The 22,174-nt window shown below is 45.4% G+C and overlaps 1 protein-coding gene across 6 annotated transcripts in view; it reads left to right on the forward strand.

Moving 5' to 3' along the window:
- The window catches only part of LOC103180278 (opioid-binding protein/cell adhesion molecule homolog), a 546,144-nt gene that overhangs the window by 473,813 nt on the left and 50,157 nt on the right, over window positions 1-22,174 (forward strand). For 5 of the 6 annotated variants that reach the window (XM_042343963.1, XM_007896040.2, XM_042343961.1 and 2 more), the window contains one exon: window positions 18,239-18,364. The exons of the other annotated variant lie outside the window; for it this stretch is intronic. In XM_042343963.1, the coding sequence (XP_042199897.1) occupies window positions 18,239-18,364 (126 nt within the window). The remainder of the gene's footprint in view (window positions 1-18,238; window positions 18,365-22,174) is intronic. 6 annotated transcript variants of the gene reach the window in all.

The raw sequence follows: 22,174 nt of genomic DNA on the forward strand, positions 1-22,174 counted from the left end.
GGAAAACGTAGCCGCATTCTGTGTGGGTCTCAAACAGTAACTCACTGGCTGTGATTTACAGTCAATCACAAAGCAATCATCACCTAACTCATCATTTCCTCGACGACGACAACAGTCACGCTGGGCAGATTTCAGGAGCTCTTCGCAGTGACGGAGCACGATGCCCAGCCCGGGGAGGTGTCCGTAGAAAAGGAAGGTCTTCAGGCGAGACCTGATGATGGGGCGAAGGGGGAGAGGGATCGAGGGAGAGTGTACCGGAGTTTCAGGGCGTAGTGGCTGAAAGTGAGGCCACCGATGGTGGAACGGAGGGCACGAGGGACAAGCAGGAGACAGGATCCAGTCGAGCTGAGGCACCAGGTAGTGGGTTGTGGAGTAAACAGGTCAGAGTGGTGGGAGGTGCCAGGGTATGAAGGCACTTGTAGACGTCTAGAAATTATGTGCTTCTACTAAGACGTTTACTTCACAATTTCTTTAACAGTTGTACTTTATTGGCTTTCCACAGTTGCATTAATATTTTAGCCCATGCAATATATATTAACATAAAATATTCAGGTACAGTGTTCAAGTAATTAATGTTTAGTGTAATCAGTAGTTTAATATTGCATTGCACTCTGCATATTGATGAAGGCTAATTTGTGGCATTTCTTAAGGCATTCCTTGATAAGATATCCAAGTTGTGCAAGAGGTGACTCTTTCTACTAACTGGAAGTATATCACCTCACACGGCTATCATTCTTATCTGTGTGTCGGAATGTTGTTGGGGATTGTAGGTTATAATAATAATAATCCTTGCACTTGATACAGCGCCTCATCACGTCGTTGAGACGTCTCAAAGAGCTTCACAGAATATACGGTAAGGTGGATTGACCTTTGCGGGCGAAAAGCAGCAGCCAATTGCGTATGGCAGCGTCCCACAAACAGTCATGGGTTGAGCGGAGGCATTTTATATTCATATTAAGCGATCAGGCGTAACGACCATTAAACTGGAGGTCTCGTTTCCCTGCAAAATGTTCGCAAAAAGTGAAGAGAGTTTCTCCCCAGAGAGCTGCCTCCTTCTAAATTGGATATACGGTTCATGTGTATGTGTGGGGCATTACTGTGCGGGAATCAGCGGTTGCGTCTGCCTACAGGAATCACTGCTCATGTCATTTCAGGAAGGAAGTGATGTCAGTGCTGCATCTTGCACGTAGTTGTTGTTGTTGTTGTTGTTGTCGGCAGCTTAACAACAACAACTTGCATTTCTGTAGCGCCCCTCGGGCGGGGCAACGTCCCAGAGCGCTTGACAATGGCGGAGCACGACTCCGAGCCGGGGGAAGGGGAGGTGACCGTAGCCAAAGTCGAACAGGAAGGTCTTCAGGCGCAACTTGAAAATGAGGGAGGAAGGAAGGAAGGAAGGAAGGAAGGAAGGAAGGAAGGAAGGAAGAGGAAGGGAGGAAGGAAGGGAGGGAGGGAGGGAGTATGTTACGGTGTTTCTGGGCGTAGTGGCTGAAAGCAATGGTGGAACGGAATTACTTAACCTCGATAACTGCTCAATTTGTTTCCTGTGCCCAGATGTTGTGAAGCACTCAGTCAGACACAGTTCCACAGCGATGAATATCCGCAATGACTCTTACATTCCTGGCTCCATTTTGGCCTGGAGTCAATGTCCTGGGTGGATTATCAGGGGATGTGCTTCTGTGATTAATGAACTGCTAATCTGCAGAAACAAATCACGGTCAGGCATGACCTTACACTGATGAATGTGGAGGAGTTACCACCTCCAAGCATTAGGAGTGGCTTAATGTTCTACAGAGTCTGATTAACATGTGATTTGGGATATCTCTTTGTTACACCACGGCTTCAGGACTCCCAGCGCTCTCATTGGAACCTTCCTTCCCGCAGTTTGCGGTCAATTCGCCAGGACTTTGGTTTCAATGTCAGAGCATCCACAGATAGCTTGTTGGCTCGGTTCACAGGTCAAAAGATTGTGGGTTCAAGCCCTAGGTCCTGACAAGCTCGCAGTCCAGATCTCCATACAACACAATACAAAATTACATTTGTATAGCGCCTTTCACGTTGGGAGAACATCCCAAGGTTCTGTTTTGGGAAGTTGTGCTATTTTTCAGATAAGGTGTCATTCAAACTGAGGTCAGGCTTCCTGTTGGGGTGGACGTTAAAGATCCCACAGCACTATTTGAAAAAGAGAGAAGGGAGTTAGTACTGGCCAACAATCCTCCCGATAAATTGATCTCCCGATCTCGTCGGCTGCTTGTGGGAACTAGCAGTGTGCGCAGAAGGTTTGCTGCATTTGCCTCCCAATACACAGTCACTGTAGCTTGACAGTAATTCCCTGTGAAGTGCCTTGAGGGCGTTTTAGACCCTGTATCAAAGGCAAGGATTGTGGTGGGTTTTTATCTGTTGTGAAACTCTTCCACGTTTTCGAGTCGGTGTCGGCAGGGGGGAGCAGCGAGACTGTGGGCCTGAAAGAGTTAACGTGGAAACCGGCTCATTAATACTGGAGTAAAGATTCCTTATCATTTGAAACGAGCAGTGCTCTGCGAAAACATCCACCCGGGTGCATCACACCCAATATTTTGGAGGCTAAAATAATAGATATCAAACACAGAGCATCACATCCTAGAAGATAAGGCTTCGGTCGAGGGTCAGGGCAGAGTAGCAACACTGTAAATAATGCAGCTCCATTTTATTTGGTCATCCCCAGTGCCTGACGCATGGAAACCCACGACCATATCCTTGCGAGTAGCCAAACTGAACCACTGAAAGTTTTCAGTTTTGTACTGAATTTTTTCCTATGTCTGGTATGGAGTATGCAGTCTCTCCCCAAGGCCTCCCCAAGGCACTCCTTTGCTCCCCCCCACCCGTCCCCCAGAGAGTTTAGACACAGATTAGTGAAAGTCCGATTTGATCCCAGAGTGCACATTGAGCCACTGCTGGAGTTTACCCGGCAGAAATAATAATTAGAAATAATTCAAACTTAAGGTAGCAGGTATACTGGCCTCAAAGCCATTTTAATATTAGCAAATTGGATATTCTTTTAGACATTAATACTCAATAAAAAATTGGGTCCCTCAATCCACGCCTGTTTGTCAGACACCGCAGTTTCACCCACAAAATGTACGGTTGATTCACTTTGCAGTACAGTGACAAAGACACGATAAGACGCTATATCAAATGCAAGGATTATGCTTAACATTAAAATGTAATCTTGAGAGAGCGCTCCGCGGAGGATTTTACATGGAGATGCCGCGCTGCTGGTAACGTAGCCTGGTTGAGATTCTTGACAGCGACTAGCCGGCAACAGCACTGCATTACGAGCGAACGTTATTTGCGAGGGCGCCAATGGAGGCGCGATGGAAAAATGAACGATTTTTTGCGAATGTAAATCGAGGACGTCCGGAAAGGCTGAGAAGTGGGGCCCGGAGATCTATACCGAGCTTATTAACAGGCGACAAGTTTAGTGACGGATTATAGCACCAGGTTCGCTGCAGATAGCGAATGTGTTGATCATCCGAATTTCTCCGGCCCATTGAAACACGCTGCACACGTAGCAAATAAGTAGTGTGAGCAGCCATCTGCCCCTGGTGGATGTGTTCACACCATCACAGAGAGTTAGAGAGAGAGAGAGAGTGAGAGGTTTGGATGAAGAAGGACTTTAGAGAATTAATAATAAAATCCTTGCATTTGATATAGCTCGAAGAGGAGGTCTCATTTCAACGCCCTGGTCTCTAATGTCAAAGATCCTCATAATAAAATAAATGTGGAGTCCGGTAGCTCAGTGGTTTGAGCTCTCGCCTGGCAAGCGAGACACCTGGGTTCAATTCCAGGCAGGGGTGGCGAAACCTTGGGCAAGTTTTCTCACCCCACACATCTAATAATAATCCCTCCAATAAACAAAAAGTAATAATAAATTGGTTATTTTCAATCCATGGCTGTTTGTGGGGACGCTGCAGTGTGCAATTGGCGGCCGCGTTTCGCCCACAAATATACGGTCAATTCACTTTACAGTATATTCTGCGAAGCGCTTTGAGAAGTCTAGAAGACGTGAAAAAGCACTATATCAAATGCAAGGATTATTATTATTATTATAATAGGATAAAAGTAAAGTGAGTTTCTTCTGGTGTCAGGGCTAACAATCACACAGAAAATAATTGTCATTTGCCTCATGGCTGTTTGTGGCATTTTGTTCCTGGGTTTGCATTCGAGGAACAGGAACTGAATGAGGATGGGCTCAGATTGGTCTCCGGTGCCCTTGACAATAATTACCTGTGAGGCCACAATGTTTTAGGCTGCAGGCATTATTGTTTATTAACACGGATTTATTAAAGTGAATTTATTTTTTTATTACGATATTCATTATTCAACAACAAGGGAGGGAGCGAGGAGGGGGGAAATGGTCAGGGTGAGGGGAGGGAAGGGAGGGAGGTGGGGGTAGAGAGTCGAGAGGGGAGCTGAAGACACGGTCGAAGAGAAAGGTCTTGAGACCGGCCTTGAAGGAGGAAAGGGAGGAAGTGGCGAAGGCACTGGGGGATGGAGTTCCACAGGTAATCATGCAATTGTTAATATCCCCAATGCATTCTCCGCGGCCAAGGACAGATACCTGGGGTTAAAGCTACATCTGTGCAGCATGCAGATGAGTTTCTTGCTTGAACTCCCTCCGCTTTCTTGCCCTCTCTTCCCTCTATCTTGCTCTCTATTTGCCATCGTCAGCTCGCATCTGTGCGATGGGCCAATTGGCCTTCTTCTCTGCTTTTAAATTTCTATGATCCAGAGAGGATTGGATGTCATCCTGCACAGGTGGAGCCCACAGGAGTGTGTGTTGGGACTGTTTCTTCCTCCATAACCGTAACTGCCTCCGTTTATTTCTTGTAAGTTCGATTTTCATAGAATCCTACAGCACAGACGGAGGCCTTTGGGCCCATTGTGCTGGCTCTTTGAAAGAGCTATTTTTAGTTATGTTTTCCAACAAAAAGAAAAATGAAACATATTTCTCAGTTTGAGGAATCTATATGTTCTTTCGTGACTGCAATTACTTTACCTGAAAGATGGTGAGTTCTTACAGCAGGAACAGCTGACTGTGAATTCTCAGATATTTCCTAACTCTTTTGAACCATGTTCTTTATTATTCTCCTGCGGATCCATTATAAAAAGAAGTAACATCTGTTGTGATGGTAATAATAATGTTTGCAATTGGTATAGCGTCTTATCACATCATCGAGACGTCTCAAAGTACTTCACAGGATCCACTGTAAAGTGGATTGACTGCGGGTACTTTGTGGGCGAATGCAGAAGTCAATTTGCACACAGCAATGTCACACAAACAGCCATGATCTGAATGACAAATTTATCTGGGGGATTGTTGGCCAGGACATTGGGAGAGAGAAACTCGCTCCTCTTTTTGAACAGCGCCATGGAATGTTTAACATCCACCCGAACCAGGAGGACAGGGAGGCAGAGGGAGGCCTGGTCACTTCGTAGCTGTTCGTGGGATGTTGCTGTGCGTATGTTGGCTGCTGCGTTTACCTGCAAATTGCACAGTCACTACACTGTACAGTGACTCTCACGCAGCGCTTTGAGTTGTTTTGACACGGTAAGGCGCTGTGTCAAAGATTGTACTTATTTTTATTTAAACTCGGCAATCTCCAGCATCGGCCCGATCAGCCTTTGGGGAATTTAAACCACGTCTGTGCAGGAATCTAATTGGAATCTCATCCCCGCAGTTTGATCAGATTGTAATGAGGGCAGAGCTGCTTACATCACGAGCAACGGTTTGTAATGAGACTCTGTTTCTCCCCCCTCCTCACCCCGTTTCATTCCATTTCTACGGGAGGATGTTGAAGCTGTGACCCCTCCTGTTCGAACAGGTCTTTTAATATTCCCATCTTAAGTGGGTGAAGTATTGAGCAGAGGGGAGTTTATGCTGCAAATAAGGTTGATGTTGCTATTAATAACCCAGCGAGGATTTCATCTCTGAGCACTATTGATCCCAAGAAATAGCTGCTCGCTCAGTGTAATGAAATCTGCTCATCCACTTGACTCCTCACTTACACACACGCAGTCCTTTGCCTTATAACTGGGGGGGAAGAGTGTAGAAATGGATACAGGACGAGGATTTTGAACTCTATTCTCCGGGGGAGAATGGGGAGCCAGTGGAGGTGGGGGTGATAGAGTCACGGAGCTGGATTTCATTAAGACTGGATTTAAGAACTTTGCACAGTCTTAAATTTGAAGGCAAAGTGGTCTCGCAGGTTAAGCCTGGGTGTAATGTCATGCCTCGGGTATCTAACTCTCGCTGTTTGAAGTGGTGCGGTACGTTTGATGATGTCTCAATTTTCTCAGATGAAATTGAAGCTGCACCAGAGCAGGGCTCACAGTGAGAGGAAATCAATAGCAGGGACCTGACCAGCAGGGGTATATGTGAGAGGATGTGTTCCTTCAGAGCAGCTGAATGAAAACACAGATAATCCAGAGTTGATCCACAATATTAATTAAATTACTTCATGCACTGGAACCTCCCTACCTCTCCGACCTGCTTACTCCCCAACCCGCTACCCACTGCCTCCGCCTGACTAGCTCCAGCTTCCCGCTTGTCCCTCGAGCCCTACAGCGCCTTTGACAATGTAGGGCACCTTCCAACACTGGGATGGGGTGGCAACTTTTACTTGTGTGTTCAAAGCTCTGAAACGGGGCCTAACTGCTCACCCTTCTGACTCCGCCACCAGCTGCTCACTGACTGATGTCGGAGGATAGCTCACGGGAGGTTTGAATGCAGTTGTAATCTTTCTTGGGCTGAGTCTGTGATTTGTTTTGAAGTATTTATTGATCTGAAAATTGTTTTCATGGTGATGAACCGTCTTGATGGCTTCATGCGTATGCATTAGTACTGATCAAACGGACAGGACAGGGTGAAATGCTGTCAGCACTTTTCAAAATGCATTCCACACCAAATGATTGTTCCTAATGACATGAGTGAGTAATTACATTGAGGAAAACTGATCATAGATCTCTAACTCTCTCTCTCTCTCTCTCTCTCTCTCTCTCGTGAGCTAGCCTTAGGTCAATTTGAATTATGCATCCCATTTGGAAGCCAAAGGCAACGGGATCTAACATTGATGTGAAACTTATCACCCTGCACATTTGTTTTCAATTATGGGATGAAATGAAGAGTGGGGAAACCTGAATAAAGACGAGATTTTGTTGGAAACATTAGTCATGATTCATAGACTATCCATAGAATGATAGGTTATTGAATCTACCTGGAATTTATATAGAATATCTATCTGTCTATTTCGAAACAAGAATAAGGTGTCAGCCTGATTCAATAAACCCTCAATAAAAAAGGAAAAAAAAAATGTGGTCATTCAATCCATGACTGTTTGTGGAATGCTGCTGTGCGCAATTGGCTGCCAAGCTTCGCGCACAAAATACAGAGTCAATTCACTTTACAATATATTCTGTGAAGCTTTTTGAGACATCTCAACAACATCATCAGGCTCTATATCGAATGCATGTCTTATTAAATGGGATTATAAATATGGAGATACGAATACTTCACGTCCTCTTGGAGTCTGGTTTCCCGAAATGCCCCTTTAAGTTGAATTGAGGGGGGGATTGAGATTCACAAGAAAGTGAGTTAGTTGCATTGTGCCTCTGGCCTGGACGTGAAGCATTGTATTGAGATGCTCCATTTGCCAGCCCTTCAATTTCCCACCTTACTGAGCAGATGCCCAGAAACATTAAAAGGGTAATTGTAAGAGGGAGAAAGTGATAGAATCAATGGGGAGGGGAAAGGACACAACTTTGAGCAGAATATGGAGCATGAAGAGTACAATAATAGGACAGGGGCTGTCATCCATCTTCATGTCTGCAGCCCAGAATGTGTTGGCTGTAGTGAAGGAGCTGCTGTAAAGTGCGGAGGTTGCAGTGTGATGAGGAATATGTGGTGTCACACATTCTGAAATGTATCACAGTCCAGTGAAATCTCACTGACCCACGATAGACATTTAATAGGGAAACGAGGAAGAGAAATATCGAAAATAAAGATGTAAAGTGGCACCGGGAATGGGCAATAGACGAGACAGACACTCAGGTTGGGGAGGCATTAAGGGGTATTGGCAAAAAGGGCGAGGGATTAGGATTAAAAGATTCTGAAAATATCTCAAATAAGATATCTGAAAATAAGTAGACAGAGAGCATTTACAGACTGTTCATCTGCAGGGTGCAGAGAGGAAAGGGGCTGGAGGAGGAAGGATGACCGAAGGCAGGGCAGAGGGAGTGGACAGGTTGGTATGGTTTTAGGTGATCACAGAGGTAAAGCGGAACAAACCTGTGTAGGGCTCTAAGGTGAGGACAAGGATTTCAACTTGTTCCTCTGGAGATGGAAGAAATATATAAATAAATATAGATAGTTGAAATATAGATCATGATTTAATAGAATGGCAGAACAGGATCAAGGGACTGAATGGCCTACTCCTGTTCCTATTGAGTGACTCTGTAGTGAACACCTCTTCAGTATTCGTATTACTCTTAACTGAGCACTCCTCTGTAAGTGACAATGCTTTTCATCCAAGACCAAAGGGATGAGGACAGATTTGCAGAGCTATGGGGACAGAGTGGGGGGAGTGGGACTAGTTGGTAGTTCTTTCAAAGATCCGACACAGGTACAATGGGCTGAATGGCCTCCTTCTGTGCTGTATAATTGTATGAAAGATTGGTCTAACATTAGGTGTCAGCGAGGCATACTTGTTAGCACTCTCGGCTCTGAGTCTGAAGGTTCATTCCCTATGTTAGGACTTTGAACTCGCATATTCCAGGCTGACACTTTAATACACGGCTGGGAATGTCAAGGCTGCCACGCTGTGGATCAGACTGGGTTAAAGTGACATCCAATCCTTCTTTTCAGATGGACATTAATTATCTCGAGACAAGACACTGTTTGAAAAGAGAACAAGAGTTTTCCCAGGGTTGTAGCCATCAATCTCCTGGATAAATTGGTCACTCGCTTCCTGGCTGTTTGTGGGCCATTGCTGTGCACAAATTGGCTGCTGAATTCACCTAAAAATGCAAAGCGATTGAAACGCTTTGAGACGCTTTGCCGTCATAGGCACTAATGGAATGGAACCTGCCATTTTGGGGCAGACACATGTTGTCACCATGCATTCAGGATGGGGAACTAGATATCTGATTACACCAAAGTTTATATATCACCTCACTCCTCAGAGTGGGCGAATGTTGTCTGGTGTAATGTTGGTAGAGGGGAACATCCTCTTAATGTTAGAGCTAAGGTTAGATGTGAGATCAGGAGCCAATCTTCACACTGAGGCCATGAGAATGTGGAACGCACAATCCAAAGGGTCCATAGAGACAGGATTAATTGAGATGACAGATGGACAGACATACAGAGAGGGGCAGGAAGACAGAGGGACAGGATGACAGAGACGGACAGGTTGACAGAGGCGGACAGGTTGACAGAGTGGACAGGTTGACAGAGAGGGACAGGTTGACAGAGAGGGACAGGTTGATAGAGAGGGACAGGTTGACAGAGAGGTAGATAGATAGAGAGAGACAGGTAGATAAATAGACAGACAGAGAGAGAGAGAGAGAGAGAGAAATAAGAGTATTAATGTGGAGAAAAGATGTAATCTAATAAATTGGTGGAAAAGGCTGAGTGGCCTCTTTGTGTTCTTATGTTGTTAGACTTTTAACCAACTTGTGATTGTTCCGTGTGTGTGCGGGTGGGTGTGGGTGTGTGTGTTGGTGGGGGTGTGGGTAGTTGGGGAGGGAAAGTGAGGTCTCTCAGGGGTTGAACTGGCTCCATGGTGTCCGGCCTGGCAAAGGAGAGCACAGCCAAATTTTGAAAGGTGACCAGAAACCGAACACACGTTCCCAACAAGAATGGAACGAAGCCATCTGTGTGTGTTGTGTGTGTGTGTGTGTGTGTGTTGTATGTGTATACGTGTGTTGTGCGTGTGTGCGCACGTGTGAAGAACATTGACTCTTTGAGAGCTCAGGCATTATAATAGAATCGATGTGAAGAGCCCAGAGATGGATGAGTCCAGGCAGTAATTGGGCTTATTGAGTGCAAGAGGTAATGAAGCAAAGTCATGTCTCCTTGCTGACTGTAAGGTGGAATATACCGAGCTAAACGTTAATCACCTTTTGATTAAATGGGTTGAGCTTGCCTTAGCAAGCCAATGAGGCTCGTGCCTCTTTCTAGCAGACTTGTTGTATTAAGTTAGACATTCGAATATAATTTGCCGCCGTGTCTTAAAATCACTGTATTTTACAGGACACAGGCAGGCTCTCACACTTGTTCTGTCTCTGAAAGAGCTGTCCGTTCGGCACCCCTGCCCTGCCCGGTTCCCCACACCCTATTATTGCCACCCGTTCTTTGCCCGTTTTCAATTCTTTACCTAAAACCCTTTCAAAAGCTGTTATAGAATCCACTTCAAACACTGTGTTTGGTCATGTTAATGACCCTCTGTTTAAATCATGTAACTTCACACTTTGTCTAACAATAATAATAGTCCTTGCGTTTGCTATGAGCAAATTTGCGATTTGCCCACAAATACAGTCACTACAGTTTTAAACCAACCAGGGTGTTGAGCCTCTACTGTTGGATGTGGTGAAATTCAGAGTCAGGGGAGAAGGGAATGGATCTGTGCATAAGCAGTGGTCAAGATGGAGGCTTAAATAATAATAATTATTAATAATAATAATCAATAAAAATTGAGTTTTGAGCAACAATGATTGTGTTGAATTAAGGAGCTGTTGAATTTCATGGCTTAGTCTTCATCAACTAAAGGAAAATTGCTATGTTTCATAGGGACATCGCATGGAATGTGAACTGAAAGGTGAATGATTTCCTGCCAATGTGAGCTGCGGTTTCACGGTTAAATTCACGGTAGATTTGAGAGAAGGAGGTTTACGCGCCGTTAAAGAGGATTTAACCGGCTGATAAGACACCAAAAAGGAGCACTTTGATCGTAATAATTGTCTTGTAATTATTTCGCCCACAAACACACAGTCAATCCACTTGGCCCCTCCGCTTCCTATCGCCGAACACGGAGAATTGTGAACACTCCCATCCCAAGGCTACTGTCTACCTTGTGGGATGTGTGGGAGAACGAAACACTTCAACTGAACCGCTTTGCCGTAAAAATTCCTTTTCTATGAATAAATTGTGCAGAAGTCAGACCAGAAGCCAAATGTTATGGATCAGTTGCTGCAAAGGCTTAGACAGCACCTCGCCTGGATTTCAGGACACTTGTCAAGAGGAACTTTGTTGTGCCCGGCTTGGCTCCTCTTGAGGAGCATTCAGAGGCTGCTGGAGGTTTGCAGCATGTTCTCTTAAAATTAAATCTTTCCCCTTCTCTGTCGAGGCACTGAGCACCAGCAGGAAGCGTTTGGGTCTGTGTTTATTTCTCCGAGTTTTCACAGGAAAAGGTTGGAATTAACAGACGGCTGATAGAAAAGTCCCACTCGCTATTTACTGCTGGTTTTACCGAGTAAATTGGATTTTGAGTGGAAGTGAGCTGGTCAGTCTGTGTTCACCTCGCTCTTCAGAACTCTTTCACAGCAATTCCTAGACATCAATTGGCCTCGCTCCCTTCCCTGTCTGTGAGGTATTAGAGACGGTTTTATTCTGTCTGTTCTCCTCTTCAAAACCTTCTTGAAAAAATCCTATTTCCTTGGCCGTGCCTTTGGTCAATGCTTTTAAATTCTCCTTCCATTGCTATCACGATACTCCCTGTTGTCTCTGTGAAGCTTATCCTATGCGAAAGGCACCATATAAATGTCAATTTTATTCCATCATTTCACAGCCCACTCTCACGATTGAAGCCTGTGAAGTAGAGCAATCTTCTCAGCCCTGGTCCTTGTGTCTGTTGGTATATGGACTCTGACAGTTTGGTCATTCAATTCATGACCGAGATCCCGTCTGCCTCGACTTGAAAGATCCCCAGGCACTAATCGGAAAACAGAAGGGACTTTCTCTTTCTCTCCCGGTCTCCTGGCCAACAAATCCTCCAAATAAAATTGATCACTCACTTCATTGCTGGTTTGCACGATGTTGTTGTGCACAAATTGGCTGCTATGTTTGTCGACAAAGTACAGTCACTGCACTTTACATTTTATCCTGCAAAGTGCTTAGATATGTCCTCCTGACATGTGAAAGGCGCTGTATTAAATCCGAGGCTTATTATACAGTGAGAAGTAAGGGATGTGAAGGCCACTTTTGTACTTAGTGCTGTTTGTACACGGTTTTTTGTGGAGAGTTTCCATGACGGTGACACTACTTGTAACTCAGACAGTGCAATTATGATGAACCTTTATAAAACACTGGTGAGGCCTCAGAGACTGTGTTCACTTCTGGGCCCCACACGTGAGGAAGAATGTCAGGGCATTGGACAGGGTGCAAAGGAGATTGACCAGGATGGTACCAGGAATGAGAGACTTCAGTTATCAGGAGAGGCGAGAGAAGACGGGATTATTCTCCTTGGAGCAGAGAAGGTTAAGAGGAACTTAATAGAAGTTTTCAAAGATGAGGGGATTCGATAGGGTGAACAAGGAGAAACTATTCCCACTGGCGGGTGGGTCGGTAACCCGAGGACACCAATTTAAAATAGTTGATAAAAGAAATGGAGGGGAGGGGAGGAGAAATTTTGTCACACGGCGAGTTGTTTGGATCTGGAATGCATTGCCTGAAAGGGCAGTGGAAGCCGATTTGATAACAACTTTTAAGAGAGGAGTAGATAATTATTTGGTGAGGACAAGTTTGCAGGGCTATGGGGAGAGAGCGGGGGAGAGGGATTGAATTGGATCAATCTTTGCAAAGAGCCGGCACACACACAACGGGCCGAATGACCTCCTTCTGTGCTGTATAATTCTGTGATTCTATGAATTACTAGGAAAGGTCAACAGACACATCACAGACCTCCAATTGGAGGCTGCCTTAATAAAAGCTCCTGCCGTATTCTCGGTATTTGGAGTCTATAATCAGTCAGCTTGGGCGAATCTCGTAAAAGATTTCTTAAGCCCGTGGCTGAAAGCCTGAGGGCCACTGGAAATTTAATGGCCTATAGTCTACACCGAGCAGCAGGAAGCTCAGTGAATGTCCTCAACCGTGAATTTCAGTAAAAGTTAGTGTGTTTTTTCATTCAATCCAAAGGAGACTTGTGGTTCATTTTGATCTCCAAATTAAGTGTAAAGTGACTGGGTTCTCAAACGGAGACCAGACTAACAGCCCACGGACGAACCATGTTCAGATCTATACAGGTTTCCTCAATTATGTGCTTAAAATTAATTATACACTTCAAAAATAAGATAAAGAAATAAAAATGTGGTCACTCAATCCACGACTGTTTGTGGGGACGCTGCGGTGCGCAATTGGCTGCTGCGTTTCGCCCACAAAATATACAGTCAATTCACTTTACAGTATATCCTGGGGAGGGCTTTGAGACGTCTCGACGATGCGATAAGCCGTTATATCAAATGCAAGGATTATTATTATATTTACGCAGTATTTCTGAGAGACCAAAATTTGGCAAAATTCAGACTCAACTTCGAAGCTACTTCTCTGCCATTGTTAAAAAAGAGGCTCTGAAATGTACAGGTAATAATGATAATAATACTTATTCTTACATTTTGTCACTGCGACTTTTCATGTCTTCGAGACGACTCCAAGCACTTCACAGAATACACCATAAAGTGATTTACTGATTGTACATTTTGTGGGCGAAATACGGCAGCCAATTGCGCACAGCAGTGCCCCACAAATTATTATTATTGTTGTTTAATAATGGAGTAAATCTTGACCCAAGAGGAATTGCTACTCTTGTAAGTTCACTCAAACCCCCGTCAGAACTAACTTTGACTGAGGTTTCATAACTCCGAAATTAAAGTTGGCAAAAGTTAGCTGTCAATGTGGTATTTAAACCTTTGATCAATCTGATGGGCCAGGTAGAGGGAGGATTTGAGAGGTGGCTTTGTCATGATCCAAGGCTGTTATTACAATGACACAGGTCCTTCACAGACATTCACACTGGCTGCGCTATTTGAAAACTGAACGCTGAACAGATTACAATCCCACAATGGAGAGAATGGACAGCACAGAAAATTACCCTTAATCGCTACTCCGGTTACCATAGGAATGAATAGGAGGACATTCTGACCCGAGAAAATACATTATCTCCTCTGTCTCGAGCAGATAATGTATGGTATTCACTTAAAAGCAAAGGTGGTCATTTATTGTATGTTGCTGTCAGTAATGGAGACTGGGGAAGAAACACTCACTTTCAGTTGTTTGCATTGTGCGGATCAGCGGTGGATCCAGTGTTGACGTGCAATAAGGCATTATTCGAGGGACGGAGGCCTGGTTCTTCAACCAACAGCAAATCTCCATCTCCCACCCTCACCCATTGAGTCTCTCACCCGTTGTGTGTGGCAAAAAAAAATCCTTGCCGTCTTGTGCCACCTTTCATGTCAAGAAGCCATCTCAAAGCTTTTCACAGGATTTACTGTAAAGAACAGTGAATAGTAGGTAAACGCGACAGCCAATTCGCACACAGCAAAGTCCCACTGAGTGAAAGAACAATTTAACCTGAGGGATTCTCGGCCAGGACACCAGGAGAGAGAAACTCCGCAACACTTCCTGTCCCCTGCTGCCAGGTTTTATTTTGAAGATTNAAAAAAAAGTGCCTTTTAAAGATCATTATCCATCGGTTATTTCCCAACCCGGACAGTGTGGGTCTCGTTTGCCGTGAGATTGTCGTCCATACTCCTGCGGCTTCCCCTCGTGGGGTGAAGTCTCACCTCGCTCTCAACACACAGCCTTGTCCTCTCTCGCCGAAGAGTCCAAGGCCATCTCCGGGAAAGGTCGGTGCTCACAACCTTATCACCTTCAAAAGATATGAAGCAACAACTCATACATATTTAATTATTGTTTGCCAGAATCATGATATTTATGGGTTCAGGGAGAAAACAAAAAAGGTGTGCCAACTTATTTAACAAGGTGGGGGTGGGGGGGAGACAATAGTAAATTATTCATCCTAGGAGAAATGTGCCTGAGGAGCTTAATAAAGGACATATGAAATATGAGGCCTGTCAGCAATTGTAATGAGTGTATGTTATCAGCGGCTTTATCAGTTCTTCAGAGGAAATAAAAATATAGCTGCAGATAGGACCGAGCAGCATTTTGTTATTGAGAGTTAATTAAAAAGTGCATTACCGTTGTGAGTGTGGCTTATTGAAAATCGTGGCTCGATGTCTGGTTCGGAGACGGGGAAAATAAGAGCATATAGAATCTGCTGGGCGCAAGGAGTCCAAGGTCCATCCAGTTCACCTTCCACCAACCTGGCAGTCATCTTGCACATGGCATGTCCCAAACTATTTACCGTATCCCCAGATATCATTTCCTGTAAGAAATAGTGTCTCGGGTTGAAAATAGATCATTTGGGACATGACACGTGTATGTTTCTCGCCCGAGGTCCACGGGTCTCTTGCCTACGAACTGCGTTTGCACAGTATTGGAGGAAGAGCAAAGAGCAAGCGAGAGGACCCGGGTTCGATTCTAAGGCAGGACAAAACCTTAGGCAAGTTTCCGAAACTCCACACACCTCTGTTTACCGAGCGGGAAGAAGAAACCGGGTTTCAGCTCGGGTCCGGAACCCTGACTGTCCAGCGCCTTGGGACGTCCTCCTGATGTGAAAGGCGTTATACAAATATAATGTGCTGCTGTTTGCGGATTGCTTTCCAAGGAGCTCTCTAATCCCAATCCTTGCTGTGTTCCTGCACCCTTTAACACTATTTTTTTCCGCAAATATTGATCCAATTCCCTGTTAAATGCTGTCATAGCCTCGGCTTTAACAGCCGTTGTGATAAAGCGCCCACATTCTCATGCTTTTCACTGAGAGTATTAGATGAAGGAGAGATTTGTGTAACTGAGCGGGACAGACTCTGACTATTATTATACACACACGCCAGATTGAACACTTGCTGCTCCCTGTAGTTATTAATAACCATTTATTTATTTATTTATTTGTGTTTCTATTTCTTCACATTCTGGGCGATTACCTCATTATCTATCTATTTGCTGGGAACACAGAGATTTTCTTTCATTTTCTCCTCTGTCATGTTTCGCTGTGTGACTGACTGACTCACTCACTGACTCATTCGGAGCCCAGCAGAGCCGTAAACCAGTCTGCGGCCATTATAGAAATTTCTTATCGAAAATAACATCTCTGGATACAGTATATAGTTTGGACACGACATGTCCAACGACTGCCAAGATGGACCTTGGTCTTCTTTCGCCAGCAAATTCGTAGGTTCTTAACTCCTCTCTCGGTATCCTGCCCCGGGGGGAGGTGAGGCTGGGGGGAGAATCGAGAGCGAGCGGATAGCACTGTGCACAGTAACTGCCAGATGACACGTGGCTGATTGCGATCTCTGTTCCGTTAACAGCAGCACAATGATGAAACATTCGCTGTGGGTCTTGAAACTCACACATCAATTCAGATCTGCTGTTGGAAGCTTGGCAGATAAATCAGCGTTGGCTCTGTGACCCTTTCATTTGATGCTTACGTTTAAGGATGAAAGTACAGACTCGGAGAACCTCTCTCGGACCATTTTCTCTTCACTTCAAGACAAAGATTGTTTTGCCCGACATAAGTGTGAACATCAGCCAGATAACCACCTACTCTCAGCCCATGGGCAGATTTTGCCTTAACGTTCAAGAATCTGCGGTATTGTGGCGAATTCTGAATTTGGGTCTTTGATTTGGAACATCAGGGAATCCACCAATCGACGAGCAACCGGGTTCCTGCTCGCTGCTAGGTTAACAGAGACGAGCAAGGAAACTTGCCTAAGGTTTTGCCCCGCTCGGGAAACAAACCCGGGTCCCCTCGCTTGCGAGGCGGGCGCTCTAAGTGCAGAGCCACGTGCCTGCCTTGCGCGGGAACATTCTCGGATGGCTCCCAAAATTGAAGCCTGGTCCGAAGAACGTCCCAACAATTTCGAGCGGTCTGAGATTTGTAACGGTGGGATCGCGGGGCCCACTCCAGCGCCTGCGAAGTGCAGCACGTCTGAATAAGCTGGTGCCTTTTAGCAGCTCCGGCTAAAAATAGCCACCATAGCTGTGGATGGCTGGTGGTATGAAATGAGGTGGGAGTAATAGAGAGAGCCTGAAAACATCTCCTCACCCACCATTCACAATAGAGAGGTGCTGCAGCACACCAGCAAGCACGAACATCGTTGGCAGGCGGCGGTGTTATCCATTGAACTCAACAAATAATTGACTATTATCTGCTGTTCATTCTGTTCGGTGTCACTGTCGTTTGCGCGCAGACTGGGGATGAAATCTTAATACACTGCAGAAGCCAAATAAAGCGACGACTTCCTTTCCTCGTTGAATAGATCAACTGAGGTTTCAAATTCATCGGGGAGGGAGAGGGAGAGTTCACGAACAGATTGGATTCATACAATGGGAAGAAATTGCACCCACTCGTAGATTTACTCTATTTCTTTCGTGTTTGCTTAAACTTAGCGTTAGTTTTACCCACGAAATACACAGTCAATCCATTTTACAACATATTCTTTGATGCACTCTTTGACGTCTCAACCGTGTGATAAGGCGCTATATCAAACACAAGGATTATTATTTCAGAGTATAATAACAATATATAATTATTATTATTATTTCAGAACATAATAACGATACGCGATTATTATTATTTCAGAATGTTTTGGCGAATTCTTAAATTTAATCTTGATTTCGAAGCCGCTTTTCTTGACGTTTCTCTTAAGAAAAAAAAACCAGAAGAACAACTTCAAAGTTCAGAATAAATTCAGCAATTTGCCAAAAACGCTGCAAAACTGGAATAAATCTGGCGGAACTTCCCCCCGCACCCCACAGAGATTGCGTCCGAAAACTTTGATATTCCTTCGCGATTGGACTGTAAATAAAGATTAAGGTGCTGCAGATTTGATGGTATTTCTACAGTTCAAGATAAAAAGGCTGTACGTGCGGCAGAATCTAATTAGGTTTTAAAGACTTCCATTTGTCTGAGAAGCTGTGAGATGAAATGATATTACTAATCTCTGACAAATGCGAATAAATTATTATTTCAGGACAAAGGCAGATCCTACCAAGGTGGCGCCCGGCTGACGAACGGAGGGACTGGCCTATCCGAACCGAACGGGAACGTTAATCCTCGTGTCTTTTTCTCTCTCTTTTGACCCCTGTTAGTGCCGCCCCAGATCGTCAATATCTCCAACAGCATCTCTGTGAACGAGGGAAGCAATGTGACCCTACTCTGCCTCGCCATCGGACGCCCGGAACCTGTCGTCACATGGAGGCACCTCTCTCCCCCAGGTAGGGTTGTCCTGCCTAAGCCAGGACACCGGAAGAGGTATGGGGTGGGGGTGGGAGGTGGGTGGGTTGGGGTGTTGGTGGGGGGGTGGGGATTGAGGAGGAATGAAGGAGGAATGAAGATTTCAGGTGCTCCAATCCATTTGGGTTGAAGGGTAATTGTCTCTGTGCTCCTGCATTGGACGTGTTCTACTCGACTGAGACATTCGCCTTGGGGGACGTCCTTCCGACCTGAAAGGCGCTATATAAATGTAATTCGTTGTTGTTGTTGTTGATGACTGTCTTGCTCAGCTCCGCCACCCATGCAGTCAGTGTTAAGGGCCTCGAGCCCTTTCTCATCAAGGAGTCACGCTTCCAGTCTAATTCTGATGCGATTGCAATGGCGCAGACCGAATCGGTGGGTGTGTTTTCCACGGGATTTTAATTAACAGGGTCCACACACGTATTCGCGGAGATGGTAGATTTTACACAGCGCCCTTGATACAGAAGCTTGACCGGACAAGAATAACCGTTGCAGTCATTTGGAAAGAAGCCAACTCGATGTGGGTTCGCGCGTGTATGTCCGGAGAAGGTAGAATTTTCCCCCAAATTGTTCCTTGTAGCGGTTAATTTGGTTACAAGCAAAACGTCCTCAGTGAGAAGGACTTGGTGGGATTGCGGGTCGGAGCTGGCGAGATGCAGAGCAGAGCTTCTCCTCGTTGCGTGTGTGTGTGTGTGTGTGGGAGAGGGAGAGTGACCGGAATATACGTTCACTGCTACTGTTCCTCAAAGGCCGATTTGTATTTGCTGAAGGTTTATTGCTGCTATTTGTACTATCGTGTTTTCCATCCGGAACAAAGTACAAACCTGAGTTGAGGTCATGGGTTCAACGGCATCGTGGGGCTGGGGTGACCTGCTGGTATTATATTATGGCAGGTTACGTAGCTCCAATAAGGTGTGGATGAGTGTCGATGTACCCTCTGGTTTCTGGCAGCATTAAACCGAGGCCCTGAGATGTGAAAGACAGTAAATCAAATGTAAGGATCTGTGCCATTACCTCAGACGCCCACTGTTTCCACTGAGTCAGACACCAGACACACGACGTCATTGGCATTGAACTAAAACACCAAATAAAAACTTCCTCAAGCGCCGATTTGCACCGGACTTGAAGCCGAAAAAGCGGTTCAACGAAGACATCCGTCTGACTCATTAACTACCACATTATTATTCCTTATCAAACAAAAGCGTTGACACAATTCCCGAGCACAATTCATTAACATGGGAGCCGTTAGTTCACTTATTTTTTATTGTATGAATCAAATTGGAAGATAAGAAAGGGTGAGGAGTGCTTTGCAAGGCTGCCTTTTATCTCGAAGCATTGTGAATTAGTGCTCCGTGCAGCAGGTGTCTACTCAGGAACCTATATTTAGTCTTAAATTAAATGCTTGATAGACATCGTTGCCTGTACTTATGTCTGAGCAAAGTGTTTTCTTGACAGGAGAAACCTATGGTAGTCTACCACCTCCCTTTGTGCAGCTCATGGCCTATGGTGCGCAAGTTCCTCTCTGATACTGAGTTGGTGTCAAACCCCAGGACTTGCCACAAGGAAAAGTTGAATAAAATGAACAGGGAGCTTTGTGTTACTTGGATTCTGAGCACCGTTTTGCTCACTAAAATACAGTCAAATCCACTTGAAGGCATATCCTGTGAAGCGCTTTGAGAGAAATCAACGAGGAGATAATAATAATAACATTAATAATAACAATCCTTGCCTGTGATATTGCGCCTTACCACGTCTTTGAGACGTCTCAAAGCGCTTCACAGAAGATATTGTAAAGTGAATTGACTGTATATTTTGTGGGCGAAATGCAGCAGCCGTTTGCGCACAGCAGCCTCCCCACAAACAGTCGTGGATTGAAGTGACCAAATTATTATTCTTTGTTTCTTCTTGAGGGCTTATTATCGGGCGGGTGGAGTAAGGAAACTGAGCCATCGTTTCGCCCTGCCCGGGAATCGAACCCAGGTCTCTCGCTTGCGAGGCGAGCGCTCTAACCACTGAGTTACAGGACTCCACGACCTTCTGAATCAGAGGCGAGAACACTACCGACTGAGCCAGGCTGACACCCACACTCCGGGTGAAATTTGCAGCGTTTCAAAGCAGGTTAGATGCGATAATTATGAGATGTCGCAAAATTAGCCCCAGTTATTTGCCGGCCTGGTCTCCCTGGTTAACTTCTCCTCTCTCTGCTTTCCCTAATTACATTTCCCTTTGATTCTTGACTCCCGCGAACATCACTGAAAGCTGAAATGAACCTACTTCCCGCGGTCGCTGTTAATTAATTGCATTATGTGGGTCAGAGGTTGTGTGTGTTTGAACGTCTCAACGAGACTTGGGCTAATATTCCAGGACTCTAATCTGCGTTCACTGTTTCAACATTAAGTCTTTGCATGACTACAGAACCATAGAAATAGTTAGGACTGAAAGAGGCTATTTAGCTACCGTACCTGTGCTGGCTCTCTTAATACCATACTCCTCCTGCCTTTTCTTTCCCCTAAACCTTTCTCTAATTCCTTGAACCAGGCTGAGTCCTGAAGCCCAGCAAAGATAAATTGCTCACTCATAATAATCCTTGCATTTTTGATGACGCGCCTTATCATGTCATCGAGAGGCCTCAAAGTGTTTCACATGATTTAACGTAGAGCGCATTCACTGTGTACTTTGTGGGCGAAACGTTCGTAGAATGCGGCACCTTTCTGTACGATAACGGTGGCTCGATTTGCCATCAAAAAAAGCAGTCACTACGCTTAACAATAATTACCGTGAAGCAGCGAAACTTCACATGAAATGGATCCAGCTTTTCTCTTCCCCCATCTCCGCACGCCAAGGATAAGTAGGCGCAGCACTTGTAACTCTAAGCGTTTAGAGCATTGATTGCTGGGCTCGGGGCAAGCTTGTCAAGGTTATTGATCGGAGGAGTTGTAGGCCTCGGCGTGGTGTGTCATGCACAGAGTGAGCATCCCTCCTTACAGAGCGTGGCTTTGCTCTCTCATCATTTTACATGAAAGTGACTGCCTGCGACGAGCTTTGAACTCCCGACACCCCGCAGCCTTCTCTCGTCCCCCCCCGCCGCCCGCGCTCTCGCTCGCTCCAATTTAAGCTCACCGGGGTTTAACGACTGCCTTCTGCTTGTCCCTCGTGCCCTCCTTTCCACCATCAGCGGCAGCACTTCCAGCCATTACGCCCCCGAAACTCTGGAACACTCTCCCTCAATCCTTCCGGCTTGCCCCCTTTCCTTCCCCATCTTCAGGTCCCCGCCTGAAGACCTTCTTCTTCGACCGCGCCTACAGTCACCTCCTCCCCTCCCCGGCCCGGTGTCATGCTCCGCCAGGTTTGTTGCAGGCTGCGAACAGCTGAGTTTGCGGTGGCGCGTGGGGTACAATTCCTTTAGGTTAGGGCGATGGTTAATTTCACGACAAAGGGAGTCCAGTTTCTGGCCATAATTATGCCGGCTTTCACATGCTAATCGGCCTGATTCGTTAATCTGTTTCTCCGACCGGGAGAGTAATTAGTTTCAGGTTTGGCGAGATAGGGATTGTGGTTTTGAATATCGGCATTTGTTTGTAATTAATCTCGTTTCCATAATTACTGTTGGCGTTGTGATTAAGCTCTCACCCCTCGCTACTCCTTTGTATAGTCAGGTGGCATTTGCTCCACCTTCAACTTGATAACATAAAACCTACTTGCACATGATAAACACCTACAAACAATGACAAACACCCAGTGACAGTAAGCACACCCACACCCGCTCACAGTGATCACCCACTCACATGAAC

Source organism: Callorhinchus milii, unplaced genomic scaffold, assembly GCF_018977255.1.
Source record: "Callorhinchus milii isolate IMCB2004 unplaced genomic scaffold, IMCB_Cmil_1.0 Scaffold25, whole genome shotgun sequence".
NCBI lineage: Eukaryota > Metazoa > Chordata > Chondrichthyes > Chimaeriformes > Callorhinchidae > Callorhinchus > Callorhinchus milii.